The sequence below is a fragment of the Schistocerca gregaria genome, chromosome 2 (genome assembly GCF_023897955.1).
Source record: "Schistocerca gregaria isolate iqSchGreg1 chromosome 2, iqSchGreg1.2, whole genome shotgun sequence".
NCBI lineage: Eukaryota > Metazoa > Arthropoda > Insecta > Orthoptera > Acrididae > Schistocerca > Schistocerca gregaria.
In genome coordinates this window covers 765,987,898-766,002,412 of record NC_064921.1, presented here as the reverse complement: position 1 = coordinate 766,002,412, position 14,515 = coordinate 765,987,898, and the positions used below count along the sequence as shown (strand labels likewise).

General features: G+C 45.5%; 1 protein-coding gene across 3 annotated transcripts in view; it reads right to left on the bottom strand.

Moving 5' to 3' along the window:
* Positions 1-14,515, bottom strand: part of LOC126334988 (uncharacterized) — an 854,692-nt gene that overhangs the window by 120,879 nt on the left and 719,298 nt on the right. For all 3 annotated transcript variants that reach the window (XM_049997796.1, XM_049997797.1, XM_049997798.1), the window contains one exon: positions 7,658-7,964. In XM_049997796.1, the coding sequence (XP_049853753.1) occupies positions 7,658-7,964 (307 nt within the window). The remainder of the gene's footprint in view (positions 1-7,657; positions 7,965-14,515) is intronic.

The following is a 14,515-nucleotide window of genomic DNA, read 5'->3' as shown; positions in this document are numbered from 1 at the left end:
ATTGATTACCTGCTCTGATTATCGAAGCAGTCTAAGTAATGGACATCAGCATCGCTTAGACTCGTGAGTCAGGGTTAAACTTCTCCCTGCCCCAGTGTCAATAATCAAAGTCTTGCAGCAATCGAACTAATTTTATAAATACTGCCTGATCCGACAGTCGGTGAGAGTTCGTACACAGCACCGAACAACTGTCATCCATAACCTTCACATCACAAAACAAACCTCACTCGACATCAATAAAGGAAAAAGTCATAAAAGAGTCCATTTCAAATTTCCATGCTAGCAAATACAATTTATTGGCTTCTATCACATCTCGCCAACATCCATCTCGTTGACTGAAACATCACCATCCAGTTAGCTACAGCCTCCGCGACCTGTTGTAAAGGACCTGCCTACTGGGCGAGTGGTCGATCAATTAAAGTCAACACTCGCCTAGACAGCCGGAAAGCACGCAAGCAGAATTCGACACAGACTCTCGAGAACACACTTGGGAATGCTTGTACCCTTTCCGTACTGGAAAAATAACTCGACTGATTACCAAAGAGCGCCTTCTTTAGACTTCTGGAATACACTACAAAAACTCAGTCTCCGCCCCACCGGGCAGACGACTACTCACCCCTCGAGGTCTCCTGGCCGACTCTTCGGTTTCGCAAGCTTCAAGCCGCTCCACAGACTTGTTCCACATTTAGGCCTTTCAGCTAATTAGAATCAAGAGCAGAATGTAGGCTTTTTTTGGCACTTCCTGTTCACATATAGAGCTCTTCTCTAAGATTCTGCTTCCAACAAGGACTTCTACAAGTTTCCCTAGAATGGCTGTTCGATAACACTAAAAATCACAGGAAAATCACTCGACCTTGAATCAGCCTACTATGCTCGACCATGATTAATTCAGGGGGATTAAGGAGAGATAGGCCGGTTACCTCCAGGATGAGAAAATATCTTTGCTTGGTGTACAAAATAAACATATAAATGTTCAAACAGATGCGGTCCAGAAATGAGATGTTGTAGCTTATTCATCGCATTTGGAAATCTGGAAATTTGTGGTAAGGTCTTATGGGACCAAACTGTTGAGGTCATCGGTCCCTAAGCTTACACAATATTTAATCTAACTTAAACTAACTTATGTGGCAACGGCCTTGCCGCAGTGGATACACTGGTTCCCGTGAGATCACCAAAGTTAAGCGCTGTCGGGCGTGGCTGGCCCTTGGATGGGTGACCATCCAGCCGCCATGCGCTGTTGCCATTTTTCGGGGTGCACTCAGCCCCGTGATACCCACTGAGGAGCTACTCGACCGAATAGTAGCGGCTCCGGTCAAAGAAAACCATCATAACGACCGGGAGAGCGGTGTGCTGACCACACGCGCCTCCTATCCACATCTTCAGCTGAGTATGACACGGCGGTCGGATGGTCCCGATGGGCCACTTGTGGCCGGAAGACGGAGTTCTTTAAACCACTTTACGCTAAGGACAACACACACACCCATGCCCGAGGGAGGACTCGAACCTCCGATGGGGGGAGTCGCGCGGACCGTGACAAGACGCCCTACACCAGGCGGCTACCACGTGCAGCATTCTTCGTATTGTGACTGTAATTGGCCCCATTCAAATTCATGAAAACGGAGGAATGTTTGTCCAAAGCTGTTAGCTGTGGTATCACATACTGATACTACCCCACAGGCGTCAAAGATGGCAATGGAATTTCTGTCAGACACCAATAGCGGCCATGAGGGATGTGGCGGACCCAGTGGAGCATACCTGCAGACGCACGCTTCGAGAGGCTCCATACCATGAACGCCCTCTCCCACTGCGGTATAGGATGGGCAGCAGCAGCCGCACAGACATACTTGGAGCCTCTTCGCTACGTGACGCTACGCAGATGCCGCCTACGCGCCGCTCTCACACGACTGTTGGTGCTTTAGTTAGCAGAGCCTCATCTATTGCATGAGTCAGACTTCGTTTCTTGCTGCATTATTTGTAATGAACCTCCATACGCTTTGAGATATACACGTTAAGTAAATCTTCTGTTTACTGTGTTAACTTGTTTGCTAATCAGCTTTCGTATGATGACATTAGTTGTACAACTCTGTAGCCCACCCTCTCCTTACTGTTATGTATGAAGTACTATACAACAGTAGCATTGTTAATAAAAAAAAGCATTGTGGCAGAGGTAGAATTTTATTTTACGTATTATACACTCCTGGAAATGGAAAAAAGAACACGTTGATACCGGTGTGTCAGACCCACCATACTTGCTCCGGACACTGCGAGAGGGCTGCACAAGCAATGATCACACGCACGGCACAGCGGACACACCAGGAACCGCGGTGTTGGCCGTCGAATGGCGCTAGCTGCGCAGCATTTGTGCACCGCCGCCGTCAGTGTCAGCCAGTTTGCCGTCGCATACGGAGCTCCATCGCAGTCTTTAACACTGGTAGCATGACGCGACAGCGTGGACGTGAACCGTATGTGCAGTTGACGGACTTTGAGCGAGGGCTTATAGTGGGCATGCGGGAGGCCGGGTGGACCTACCGCCGAATTGCTCAACACGTGGGGCGTGAGGTCTCCACAGTACATCGATGTTGTCGCCAGTGGTCGTCGGAAGGTGCACGTGCCCGTCGACCTGGGACCGGACCGCAGCGACGCACGGATGCACGCCAAGACCGTAGGATCCTACGCAGTGCCGTAGGGGACCGCACCGCCACTTCCCAGCAAATTAGGGACACTGTTGCTCCAGGGGTATCGGCGAGGACCATTCGCAACTGTCTCCATGAAGCTGGGATACGGTCCCGCACACCGTTAGGCCGTCTTCCGCTTACGCCCCAACATGGTGCAGCCCGCCTCCAGTGGTGTCGCGACAGGCGTGAATGGAGGGACGAATGGAGACGTGTCGTCTTCAGCGATGAGAGTCGTTTCTGCCTTGGTGCCAATGATGGTCGTATGCGTGTTTGGCGCCGTGCAGGTGAGCGCCACAATCAGGACTGCATACGACCGAGGCACACAGGGCCAACACCCGGCATCATGGTGTGGGGAGCGATCTCCTACACTGGCCGTACACCTCTGGTGATCGTCGAGGGGACACTGAATAGTGCACGGTACATCCAAACCGTCATCGAACCCATCGTTCTACCATTCCTAGACCGGCAAGGGAACTTGCTGTTCCAACAGGACAATGCACGTCCGCATGTATCCCGTGCCACCCAACGTGCTCTAGAAGGTGTAAGTCAACTACCCTGGCCAGCAAGATCTCCGGATCTGTCCCCCTATGAGCATGTTTGGGACTGGATGAAGCGTCGTCTCACGCGGTCTGCACGTCCAGCACGAACGCTGGTCCAACTGACGAGCCACGTGGAAATGGCATGGCAAGCACAGGACTACATCCAGCATCTCTACGATCGTCTGCATGGGAGAATAGCAGCCTGCATTGCTGCGAAAGGTGGATATACACTGTACTAGTGCCGACATTGTGCATGCTCTGTTGCCTGTGTCTATGTGCCTGTGGTTCTGTCAGTGTGATCATGTGATGTATCTGACCCCAGGAATGTGTCAATAAAGTTTCCCCTTCCTGGGACAATGAATTCAGGGTGTTCTTATATCAATTTCCAGGAGTGTAGTATACTAAGTAGCTGTTTGTCGTGCAGTACGAGAGCACGACTCTTTTTCAATCATGACCTACTGACCTGTGGTAAATTTGGTCAAAATGGTTAAAATCCCCAGCAGGGGGAGAGCAGTTTGATACAGTTGTGTTACTTTGCCCTACTACCAAGTCGGACTCTTGTGTCCATCCTTTTAAGTCATCAGTCTTCTGCCTGGTTTGAGATGGCACTCCACGAATTCGTCTCCTGTGCCAACCTCTACATCTCAGAATAGAAATCGCATCCCACATCGTCAATTATTTGTTGGATGTATTCCAATCTCTGTCTTCCTCTACAGTTTGTACCCTCTGCAGCTCCCGCTAGTCCCATGGAAGTCGTTTCCTGATGTTTTAACAGATTTCCTACTATCCTGTTCCTTCTTGTCAGTGTTTTCCATATATTCATTCTTTGTCTGATTCTGCGCAGAATTTTCAACATTCGTCTGTAGCACCACATGTCAAATGTTTCGATTCTCTTCTGTTCCCGTTTTCCCACAGACCATGCTTCACAACCATACAATGCTGTGCTCTAAACGTACATTCTTAGAAATTTCTTCCTCAAACTAAAGCCTATATCTGATACTAGTAGACTTCTCTCGGCCAGGAATGCTCTTTTGGCTGTTGCTAGACTGACTTTCAAGTCCTCTTTGCTCCATCCATCTTTGCCAATTTTGCTGCCTAGGTAATACGATTCCTTAATTTCATGTGTTTCGTGAGCATCAATCCTGATGTTAAGTTTCTCGCTGTTCTCGTTTCTGGTACTTCTCATTACTTTCCTCTTTCTTTGATTTACTCTCAATCCCTATTCTGTACTCATTAGACTGTTTATTGCATTCAGGAAATCATGTTGCTTTTCCTCTTTCACTCAGGGTAGCAATTTAGAGGTGAAAGACTACATTCCTGTCTTACAACATTCTTAATCCGAGCACTTCGTTCTTGGTCATCGACTCTTATTATTTCCTCTTAGCTCTTTTACATACTATATGTTATCCGTCTCTCCCTATAGCTTACCGCTGTTTTTCTCCGGATTTAGGACACCTTACACCATTTTACACTGTCGAACGCTTTTTCCAGGTCGACAAATTCTACGAATGTGTCTTGATTTTTCTTTAGTCTTGGTTCCATTGTTAACCGCAATGTCAGAATTTCCTCTCTCGTGTCTCTTCCTTTCCTAAAGCCAAACTGATCGTCATCAAATGCATCCTCAACTTTCTTTTCCATTCTTCTGTATATTATTCTTATTAGCAACGTGAACGCATGAGCTGTTGAGGTGATTGTGCGATAATTTCGCACTTGTCTGCTCTTGCAGTCTTCGGAATTGCGTGGATGATATTATTCCTAAGGTCAGATGGCATATCACCAGGCTAATGTATTCTACACCAACGTCAATAGTAGTTTTGTTGGCACGTCCCCCCAATGATTTTAGAAATTCTGATGAAATGTTATCTATTCTTTCAGCCTTATTTGATATTAAGTCTTTCAAAGCTCTTTTAAATTGTGATTCTAGTACTTGATCCCCTACCTCTCCTGTATCGACCCCCATTTCTGAAATGGCTCTGAGCACTAAGCGACTTAACTTCTGAGGTCATCAGTTGACTAGAACTTAGAACTAATTAAACCCAACTAACCTAAGGACATCACACACATCCATGCCCGAGGCAGGATTCGAACTTGCGATCGTAGCGGACGCTCGGTTCCAGACTGCAGCGCCTAGAACCTCACGGCCTCTCCGGCCGGCGACCGCCGTTTCTTCTTCTATCACATCAGACAAATCTTCACCCTCGTAGATGCCTTCAGTGTACTCTTTCCGCCTATCCGCCCTTTCCTATGCATTTAACAGGGGAATTCCCATTTTAATTTGACAGAAGGAGGTTTTGACTTTTCTGTATTTTGAGTCAGTCCTCCCAACAAACATTTCTTTTTCGATTTCTTCACATTTTTCACGAACTCATTTCGTCTTAGCTTCCCTGCACTTTCTGTTTATTTAATTCCTCTTCGACTTGTATTACTGTATTCCTGAACTTCACTAAAATTTTAGTACTTCATTCTTTCATTGATCAACTTAAGTATTTCTTTTGTTACCCATGGCTTCTTCGCAGTTAACTTCTTTGTACCTACGTTTTTCGTTCCAGCCTCTGCGATTGCCCTATCTAGAGACTTCCAGTCTGCTTCAACTCAGCTGCCTACTGAGCTATTCGTTATTGCACCATCTACAACCTTAAAGAACTTCAAGCGTATCTCATCATTTCTTAGTACCTCCGTATCCCAATTCTTTGCTCACTGATTCTTTTTGACTGTTCTCTTGATCTTCAGCCTACTCTTCATCATTACTAAACTGTGGTCTGAGTCTATAATTGCTCCTGGGGCCGCGTTACAATCCAGTAGCTGATTTCGGAATCTCTGTCTGACTGTGATGTAGTCTATCTGAAATTTTCCCGTATCTCCCGGCCTTTTCCAAGTATATCTCCACCTCTTGTGATTCTTGAACAGAGTATTTTCTATTACTATCTGAAATTCATTACAGAACTCCATTGGTGTTTCTCCTCTCTCTTTCCTAGTACCAAGCCCATATTCTCCTGTAACCCTATCTTATACTCCTTCCTCCATAACTATCAGATTTTTATCTCCCTTTATGTACTGAATAACCCTTTCAATACTTTCATATACTTTCTCTATATCCTCATCTTCAGCTTGTGACGTCGGCATGTATACCTGAACTATCGTTTTGATTACTGATCACAGACGCTACCCGTAGACCACTATTACACAAACCTAAATATCCTTCGTCCGAACTGATTCGGAGATTTCAGACTTTTACACTTCGTTACAACGGTTCAAAATGGTTCAAATGACTCAGCACTATGAGACTTAAATTCTGAGGTCATCAGTCCCCTAGAACTTAGAACTACTTAAACCTAACTAACCTAAGGACATCACACTCATCCATGCCCGAGGCAGGATTCGAACCTGCGACTGAAGCGGTCGCGCGGTTCCAGACTGTAGCGCCTAGAACCGCTCGGCCACTCCTGCCGGCCATTACATCGGGAAGTTTTGTTACACACTGTGTGTGATTTAATGTGAAGAATACAATAAAGATGATTCTGAAGAGTTTTTTTTTACTGTATGCGAATGTATAATTTATTGTGAAGCTTTAAGAGTTTACCAGAAGAAGACTACTGGTAAATATCTCTGGACAGATATTTTCACGTAAACTGACATGACAAGTGAAATAATTTTGTAACACAGGAAGTAATTTTAATCAAAGATAGGAAGCGAATGTTCACAATTATTCTTTCACATCTATTCACTTTCACGAAGAGACAAGATAAGTTTGTAATCAATCACAAAATGTGTGCAGGTCGGGCGTAATACATCATCTGTGAAATACCTTAGGAGTAGCAAATCACTGCATGTCCCCATAGCTGCACTAAATGAATACGACAAAATAATTTTTTCAACGACAAGAAGTTTTCTCCAATGATTACCTCACTTCTACGAGAGTTTAAGAAGAAACTTGCAGAAAAAATTTCTAGTGTGAACTCTGAATTAACATGTGATGAGGTTTTTCATCCATTGCAGTTGCATTTAACTGTTTATTGCGGGTTGGACTGATACCAAATTTAGAGCGTAACACTACAAGTTGATGGAGTTGGATGAAACTAGTTGGATGCTTTTCAACTGGTATAGTAGTGTAACGCTAACATCTCTCAGAAAGTATCCCATCAGCAGCGAGTGCAGGATTTTTTTTTTTTTAACCTTCGATGGAGCTGTGCATGTTTTAGTCCTGCTGTAAATAGCGAGCAAATATTTTCCTGATTTAGGAGCGTCAGCGACGTGTGTTATCATTCATTCCGTTCTAAAAAAACGAACACGTACACATTGTAATTGGCCAAAGGGTGTGGTGCGATCCTTCGCAAAACTGCGTGCGTGTTTAGTTATTTGCATGCGAGATGCAGGTAGTACCCTGACATGCCCTGCACTGTAGCGCAGTTGCCGCAGCAGAGGTTAGTGGGCTGTGTAGGCTACCTGCAGCGCGATGACCCTGGACTTGGTGGCGTTGCTCATGACGCAGACGGCGAGCGTGTAGAGGCCGGCGGGCGACCTGGCGAGGCGGCGCGCGGCGTCGGGCAGCCGCAGGCACGCGTGCAGGCACTGCAGGCACGCCAGCTCGTCAAGCAGCGCGCGCCGCCCGCCGCCGGCGCCGCCCCCGCCGCCCCCGCCACCCGCCCCCGCGCCGCCGCCCTGCCCCGGCGCCGGCTGCTGCACGGCGCGCAGCAGCTCCAGAAGTAGCGTCACGCCGTCCAGCGGGTCGCCGATGAACTCCTGCACGAAGCTGCGGGCAGGACAACACGACAGCTGTACTACTGGAGCTTCTGCCACAAGTATCGATATCAAATGTAAACAAACATGGGATACTTCGGTTGGGATTTATAACGGGCGATCAAACAGTTTGAGGTCGTAGCTGCAACGTATCGCGACCCCGATGCGGGATCGTAAGCACAGACATGTAGGCAAGGGATCAGAGTAGCATTCGTGTGTTTCCAACGTGCGTAAGGTAAATACGGAGACGTCAACTAGGCATGGCGAAACCTACCGGTTAAAACTAATACCAGTATTTTAGTTCCAAATAACCGGTATTTGTTTGGTCTCGGCTATAACAGGTCCTTTTTTTAATAATATAATAACCGAGTAAAAATAGTAAATACTACTTAGCCATAGGGACAGCGCAAATTTTTTTCGTTTTTAAGTAAAGACTTTTTTTTAAATAATAATTTATATTAGTAATTTGCATTATTTTGAATTATTGCATCATTATACGAAACGGGAAAAACGGTCAATGCTAGATTAATAACAATGTCGGCAGAAACGAGCAACAAACACATGGCATAAGGATAGGTATAGCGTCGCTGATCAATAACATCCCTATTGCCGTGTGTCGTACGCGTGGACGCAAGACTTCCTTCATCTGGTCTACACGGTCGTTTCTCGATGGCGTCGCCTGACGTCCGTTGTATCGGAAAAAAATGGCTCTGAGCACTATGGGACTTAACTTCTGAGGTCATCAGTCCACTACAACTTAGAACTACTTAAACCTAACTAACCTAAGGACATCACACACATCCATGCCCGAGGCATGATTCGAACCTGAGACCGTACGGTAGCGCGCTTCCAGACTGAAGCGCCTAGAACCGCTCGGCCACCCCGTCCGTCCGATGTATTGCAGAATGGCATCAACCTCAGTCTGTAAATAGTTATCGAAGGGACGCTGTAATTAAGTAAAATGCTTCGTTTGCTTTAAAAGATTAAAGATATGTTTGCAATTTCTATGAATTATTAAAGAGTTGTGTGGCCCAGCGGTTCTAGGCGCTTCAGTCTGGAACCTCGCTACCGCAACGGTCGCAGGTTCGAATCCTGCCTCGGGCATGGATGTGTGTGATGTCCTTAGGTTAGTTAGGTTTAAGTAGTTTTAAGCTGTAGGGGACTGATGGCCTCAGATCTTATGTCCCATAGTGCTCAGAGCCATTTGAACCATTTGAACCAAACTGAAGAATCGACCTCTGTGTGTCCGTCGCCACAAAAATGCAAATGAAGTTCTTCTTCTCCATGACAACGCAAGGCTTCACACACAACGTCTGCGCTCTCGAGGGGACATCACAAAATTTCTTTGGACTGTTCTGCCTCATTCACTATACAGTCCGGATATCGTACCTTCCGACTCCCACCTGTTTGGGCCAATGAAGGATGCCCTCTGCAAGAAGCAGTACAGGGATGATGGGGAGGCTATTGACGCAACAAGACGTTCACTCCAGCGTCGATGAATAGACTTGAACTATACGGGCATCCAGGCCCTCCCAGTAAGCTGGCATAAGACTATTACATTGAACGAAGATTATGTTGAAAAATATAGTTTCATATCCAAAACAGTGGGGAATAACAAGGTGTACTGGAATCCTGAATAAAACAAGCCCTCTTTTAGGAAAAAAAGAAGTACTGCGCATGTTACAGAACGACCCTCGTATGTATGGTCCAAGTTTCATCGAGATATACTAGGCAGTGACGCATCATGCGAAAGTTACTTTCCTCCCTAAGTTTTGCACACCAGTGTATTACTCTACTGGCCATTAAAATTTATACACCACGAAGATGACGTGCTACAGACGCGAAATTAAACCGACAGGAAGAAGATGATGTGATATGCAAATGATTAACTTTTCAGAGCATTCACACAAGGTTGGCGCCGGTGGCGACACCTACAACGCGCTGACATGAGGAAAGTTTCCAACCGATTTGTCATACACGGACAGCAGTTGACCGGCGTTGCCTGGTGAAACGTTGTTGTGATGCCACCGGTAAGAAGGAGAAAGGCGTACCATCATGTTTCCGAATGTGATAAAGGTCGGATTGTAGCCTATAGTGATTGCAGTTTATCGTATCGCGACATTACTGCTCGCGTTGGTCGAGATCCAATGACTGGTGGCATAAAATGGAATCGATGGGTTCTGGAGGGTAATACGGGACGCCGTGCTGGATCCCAACGGCCTCGTATCACTAGCAATCGAGTAAACAGGCATCTTATCCGCATGGCTGTAACGGATCGTGCGGGCATGTCTCGATCCCTGAGTCGGCATATGGCGGCATATGGGGACGTTTGCAAGACAACAACCATCTGCACGAACAGTTCGACGACGTTTGCAGTAGTATGGACTATCAGCTCGAAGATCATCGCTGCGCTTACCCTTGACGCTGCATCACAGACAGGAGCGCTTGCGATGGTGTACTCAACGACGAATCTGGGTGCACGAATGGCAAAACGTCATTTTTTCTGATGAATCCAGGTTCTGTTTACATCATCATGATGGTAACATCCGTGTTTGGTGACACCGCGGTGAACGCACATTGGAAGCGTGTATTCGTCATCACCACACTAGCGTATCACCCGGCGTAATGGTATGGGGTGCCACAGATTACACGTCTCGGTCACATCTTGTTCGCATCGACGGCACTTTGAACAGTGGACATTACATTTCAGATGTGTTACGTCCCGTGGCCCTACCCTTCATTCGATCCCTGCGAAACCCTACATTTCAGCAGGATAATTCATGACCGCATATTGCACGTCCTGTACGGGCCTTTCTGGACCCAGAAAATGTTCGACTGCTGCCCTGGCCAGCACATTCTCCAGGTCACTCACCAATTGAAAACGTCTGGTCAATGGTGGCCGAGCAAGTGGCTCGTCACAATACGCCAGTCACTACTCTTGATGAACTGTGGTATCATGTTGAAGCTGCATGGGCAGTTGTACCTGTACACGCCATCCAAGCTCTGTTTGACTCAATGCCCAAGCGTAACAAGGCAGTTATTACGGCCAGAAGTGGTTGTTCTGGGTACTGATTCTCAGGATCTATGCACCCAAATTGCGTGAAAATGTAATCACATGTCAGTTCTAGTATAAAATATTTGTCCAATGAATACCCATTTATCATCTGCATTTCTTCTTGGTGTAGCAATTTCAATGGCCAGTAGTGTAAATAGACCTGAATGGAGTAATAAGTTTTTAGCGTCAACGCTGCGAAAGTAACACGCTGTTCACTTTTACGCGCTATTGAACAGCGCCGTGTAGCAGCGTCCGTGTGTGCTCGGGCAGCCCGGAAGTGGCTACTGGCTAGCTCAGCAGGGGCTGGCAGCTGGCTCCTTGAGCGGCGATGCTATCTTGTGGGCCTGTCCGCGCATGCGCCCAGGTGGGTTCTCTGGCCTCTAGAGTGTCTGCATACGTATACAGGCTCTCTACCGGGCCCTCATCTTTACTGCCATCTGCCGGCGCGCGCGCCTTGTTTGCGCAATGCCACAGGCCCGCGTCGGTAGCATTTATTGCCGTAACAAACCACGATTACGTCACTCGATCATCGGCGCTGAGGAAAAGGAAATCGGCTTCGGTTACACGATCCTTTGCATTGTATCAATATCACTGATGCCTTGCTCGGCGCAATCAGGAAGTTTGTGCTGTTGTTTGTTGTCTGGTGTGTCTTTTTTCCGGTCCACAGGTTTCAACTAACTATAATTGCTTCCTGAAAGCTGAAGACTCGGAAATGTGACGAGTTAGAAAAACAGTTCCGGCTACGTGGAAGAATCGCAGTAGAATTTTTCACTCACGTTCGCTCAATTGAAAGTCGGCTATGAATTCTGTCACAGGTTGTATCAGGGAGAAGTTTCCTCATTTGGGGGTGGTCACAGTGTTTTAATTTCCCTCTCGAAAAAAAAATCAAGTTGCGAGCATGTTTCTTATCTACACATTCGCCCTTAAATGCGATGTATTTTTCTAAAGGATGGATGTCTTGGCGGAGACCTTAGTTGCAAAACTCTTCATTTTGACTGTTCAGAAACTGTTACAGGTCGAAAATCACCTTGTCCACATACTGAAAATGCCTACACTGCTGCCACGCAATGCTTTCTTTATCCGGAAGAAGTCATTCTCCCCCCTCCCCTTCGCAGTGTATTACGTATTTAATAATTGATGATAATTTTTGGTGAGTGACAACTTTTTAATTTAAATGGTTCACTCACTGCTCTGATGTTTATTTTTTTCAATGGGACTTAAGATTAATCATCGAAATTTGATTAGTATTTTGTTAGTCTTATGCCTTCTTGAATTTTGATGACATCTTTTATTTTTACATTTGTTATAGTTCAACATTCTTTGTTTAAAGTTTGAATATCCCTTTGATTAATTATGGGCTTAAGTATTTTAACTAACATTATTCCTTTTTTGAGTTCAATGATAGACTGTGTATTAATTTCCTTTTTGTTCTCTGACTTTTTCCTTTCATTTTCGTGTCGAATTTCAATTTTATCCTCGATATTTTTCTTTTAATAATTTATTACATAATTTTTGTCGAGTGACAGCTTTTTAATTTAAATGGTTCTGTTACTGTTTTGATATTTTTTTCAATGGGATTTCAGGTTACGCATCGAAATTTAATTCTTCCAAGTATCACTGTCACGTATCTGTCCTTTATTCCACATTTAGTGCAGGTTTTCCACCTGGTCCTCACAAGTTTACATTTTACTTCTCCGATCATTTAATCCGTTCATAAAAAGTACAGATTTTTCCTACAATTGCAAGTTTCTCAATATCTTTACATTTTTTCCCAATCAATTCTGATTCCGTCTGCATTTCCTATCAATTTGATTTGTAAACTGTCTATGCTGCCGTCTTCCTACCGCATTCTTATGATATGTATATTTCCTACTTCCATCCAAATGTGTGACCGTTTCCTGCATCATCCATGGCTGCTTCGCCTCTGCTTTCAATATGCTTGCTGTATGCTGTTACGCCACAAACATTTCCTTCTTGATTATACTACACTTCTCTTCTATTGAACTAGCATCATTAGATGCAGTTTACTCACTCTTTCTGTGTGAACACATCGACCTTGGGAAGGTATTCCTACCGTTTGCGAGAGCCAAGGACAAACTAGGGTCTCGTTAGTCAAGTTGCGGTCTCCTGGAAAGTTGTCCAGCATCAAGTCCAGCCACCAAAAACAGCACTCTCTTCGTCGCCGACCGCGCTCACCATGTTTTCAGAAATCCGTCATTAGAGTTAACGACGTCTGCAGCTACTTTTTGTATTCAGACCGACAGGCTCAGAGCAGGGAGCAGCTGCACAACTAGCGCTCTGCAGAGAAACTGCGGAACTGAGGCTAGAAAGGCTACACCCAGAAAAATCACGTTAGTGTTAACGGAGATGCAATACTGTTAGAAATAATATCATTTCCTGTTCGATAGATTCGTAGAATGCCTCCTGTAGCTTGCTCCCACATTCCTGGCCATTAAAACTGCAGCACTTGGAAGGAGATTTCCAACAAACGTCAAACTGGCATTAAGTCTACTATTCGATTGGATACGCAAATGATTAACATTTCAACCACCCACGCGAAGTAAGTAGGAGTAACCTTTCTGATGGACCCCGGTTACGCGTCTAGCATCACGTTGGATGTATTCATTTGCGCAGTCTCCGAGGAAAACGAACGTTGCTGGATGTCATTCGTTCTTATCATACGGTCATAGCACCATACTGATGATGTTACGGGGTGTCACTGATTACACAACACGATTACCAATGGTTCACATAGATAGCAATTTGGACAGAAGCCATTACAATTCTGACGTGAGAGTCAGTGTGAGTGTAGGCGAGCAAGAAGGTTCTCCACGAAAGTGTGCCAGCAATGTGAAGGATCGTGTTCCAACATCAACGAAAATGTTGATATAGAAGACGAAGACGACCTGCACGAGTCACTTGCTGTACCACTGTCTGAAGCAGTTGAGAAGGTATTAATTCACGTAACATTGTGCAGAATTACGCATATTCACCAATCAGTTTTTGGCTATCACGGCATGATTTACTGAATTACAGTTTTTCAGCTTAAGAGCAGCAACAACTCACTGTTCATCTAGGATCGTCCACAGCCGCTGAAGATTTGCCTGGATCTTCCATTGCTCAGAACCCTTCAACGCGACCTTCCAGTGCCCAAGAAACATTGCCTGGGTCACCAGCAGCCAAACGGAGACTAGTACAGGTATTTCGTCAAACGCCGATAGTTCAGTGTACAACGGACCAGTCTTATGTATCCATGTTCTGTCTCTAAATGCTTTCTTTCTTTTCCACACGCAGAGAGTAATTCAGTGTCGATCCAGTCCTGCGCTCGACATTCATCTATTTCATGACTCATGTACGTTACTACATACAATTTCATATCCAGCTTTCTATTCAGCGTCATTTACCTAATATGCTGTAAATACACACATTCAAAAAAAGTTTAGCATCACAACGGTTCGCAGAATTCCTGAAGATCGACGTTGACTGTGGATGTTGTATCACAGACACAG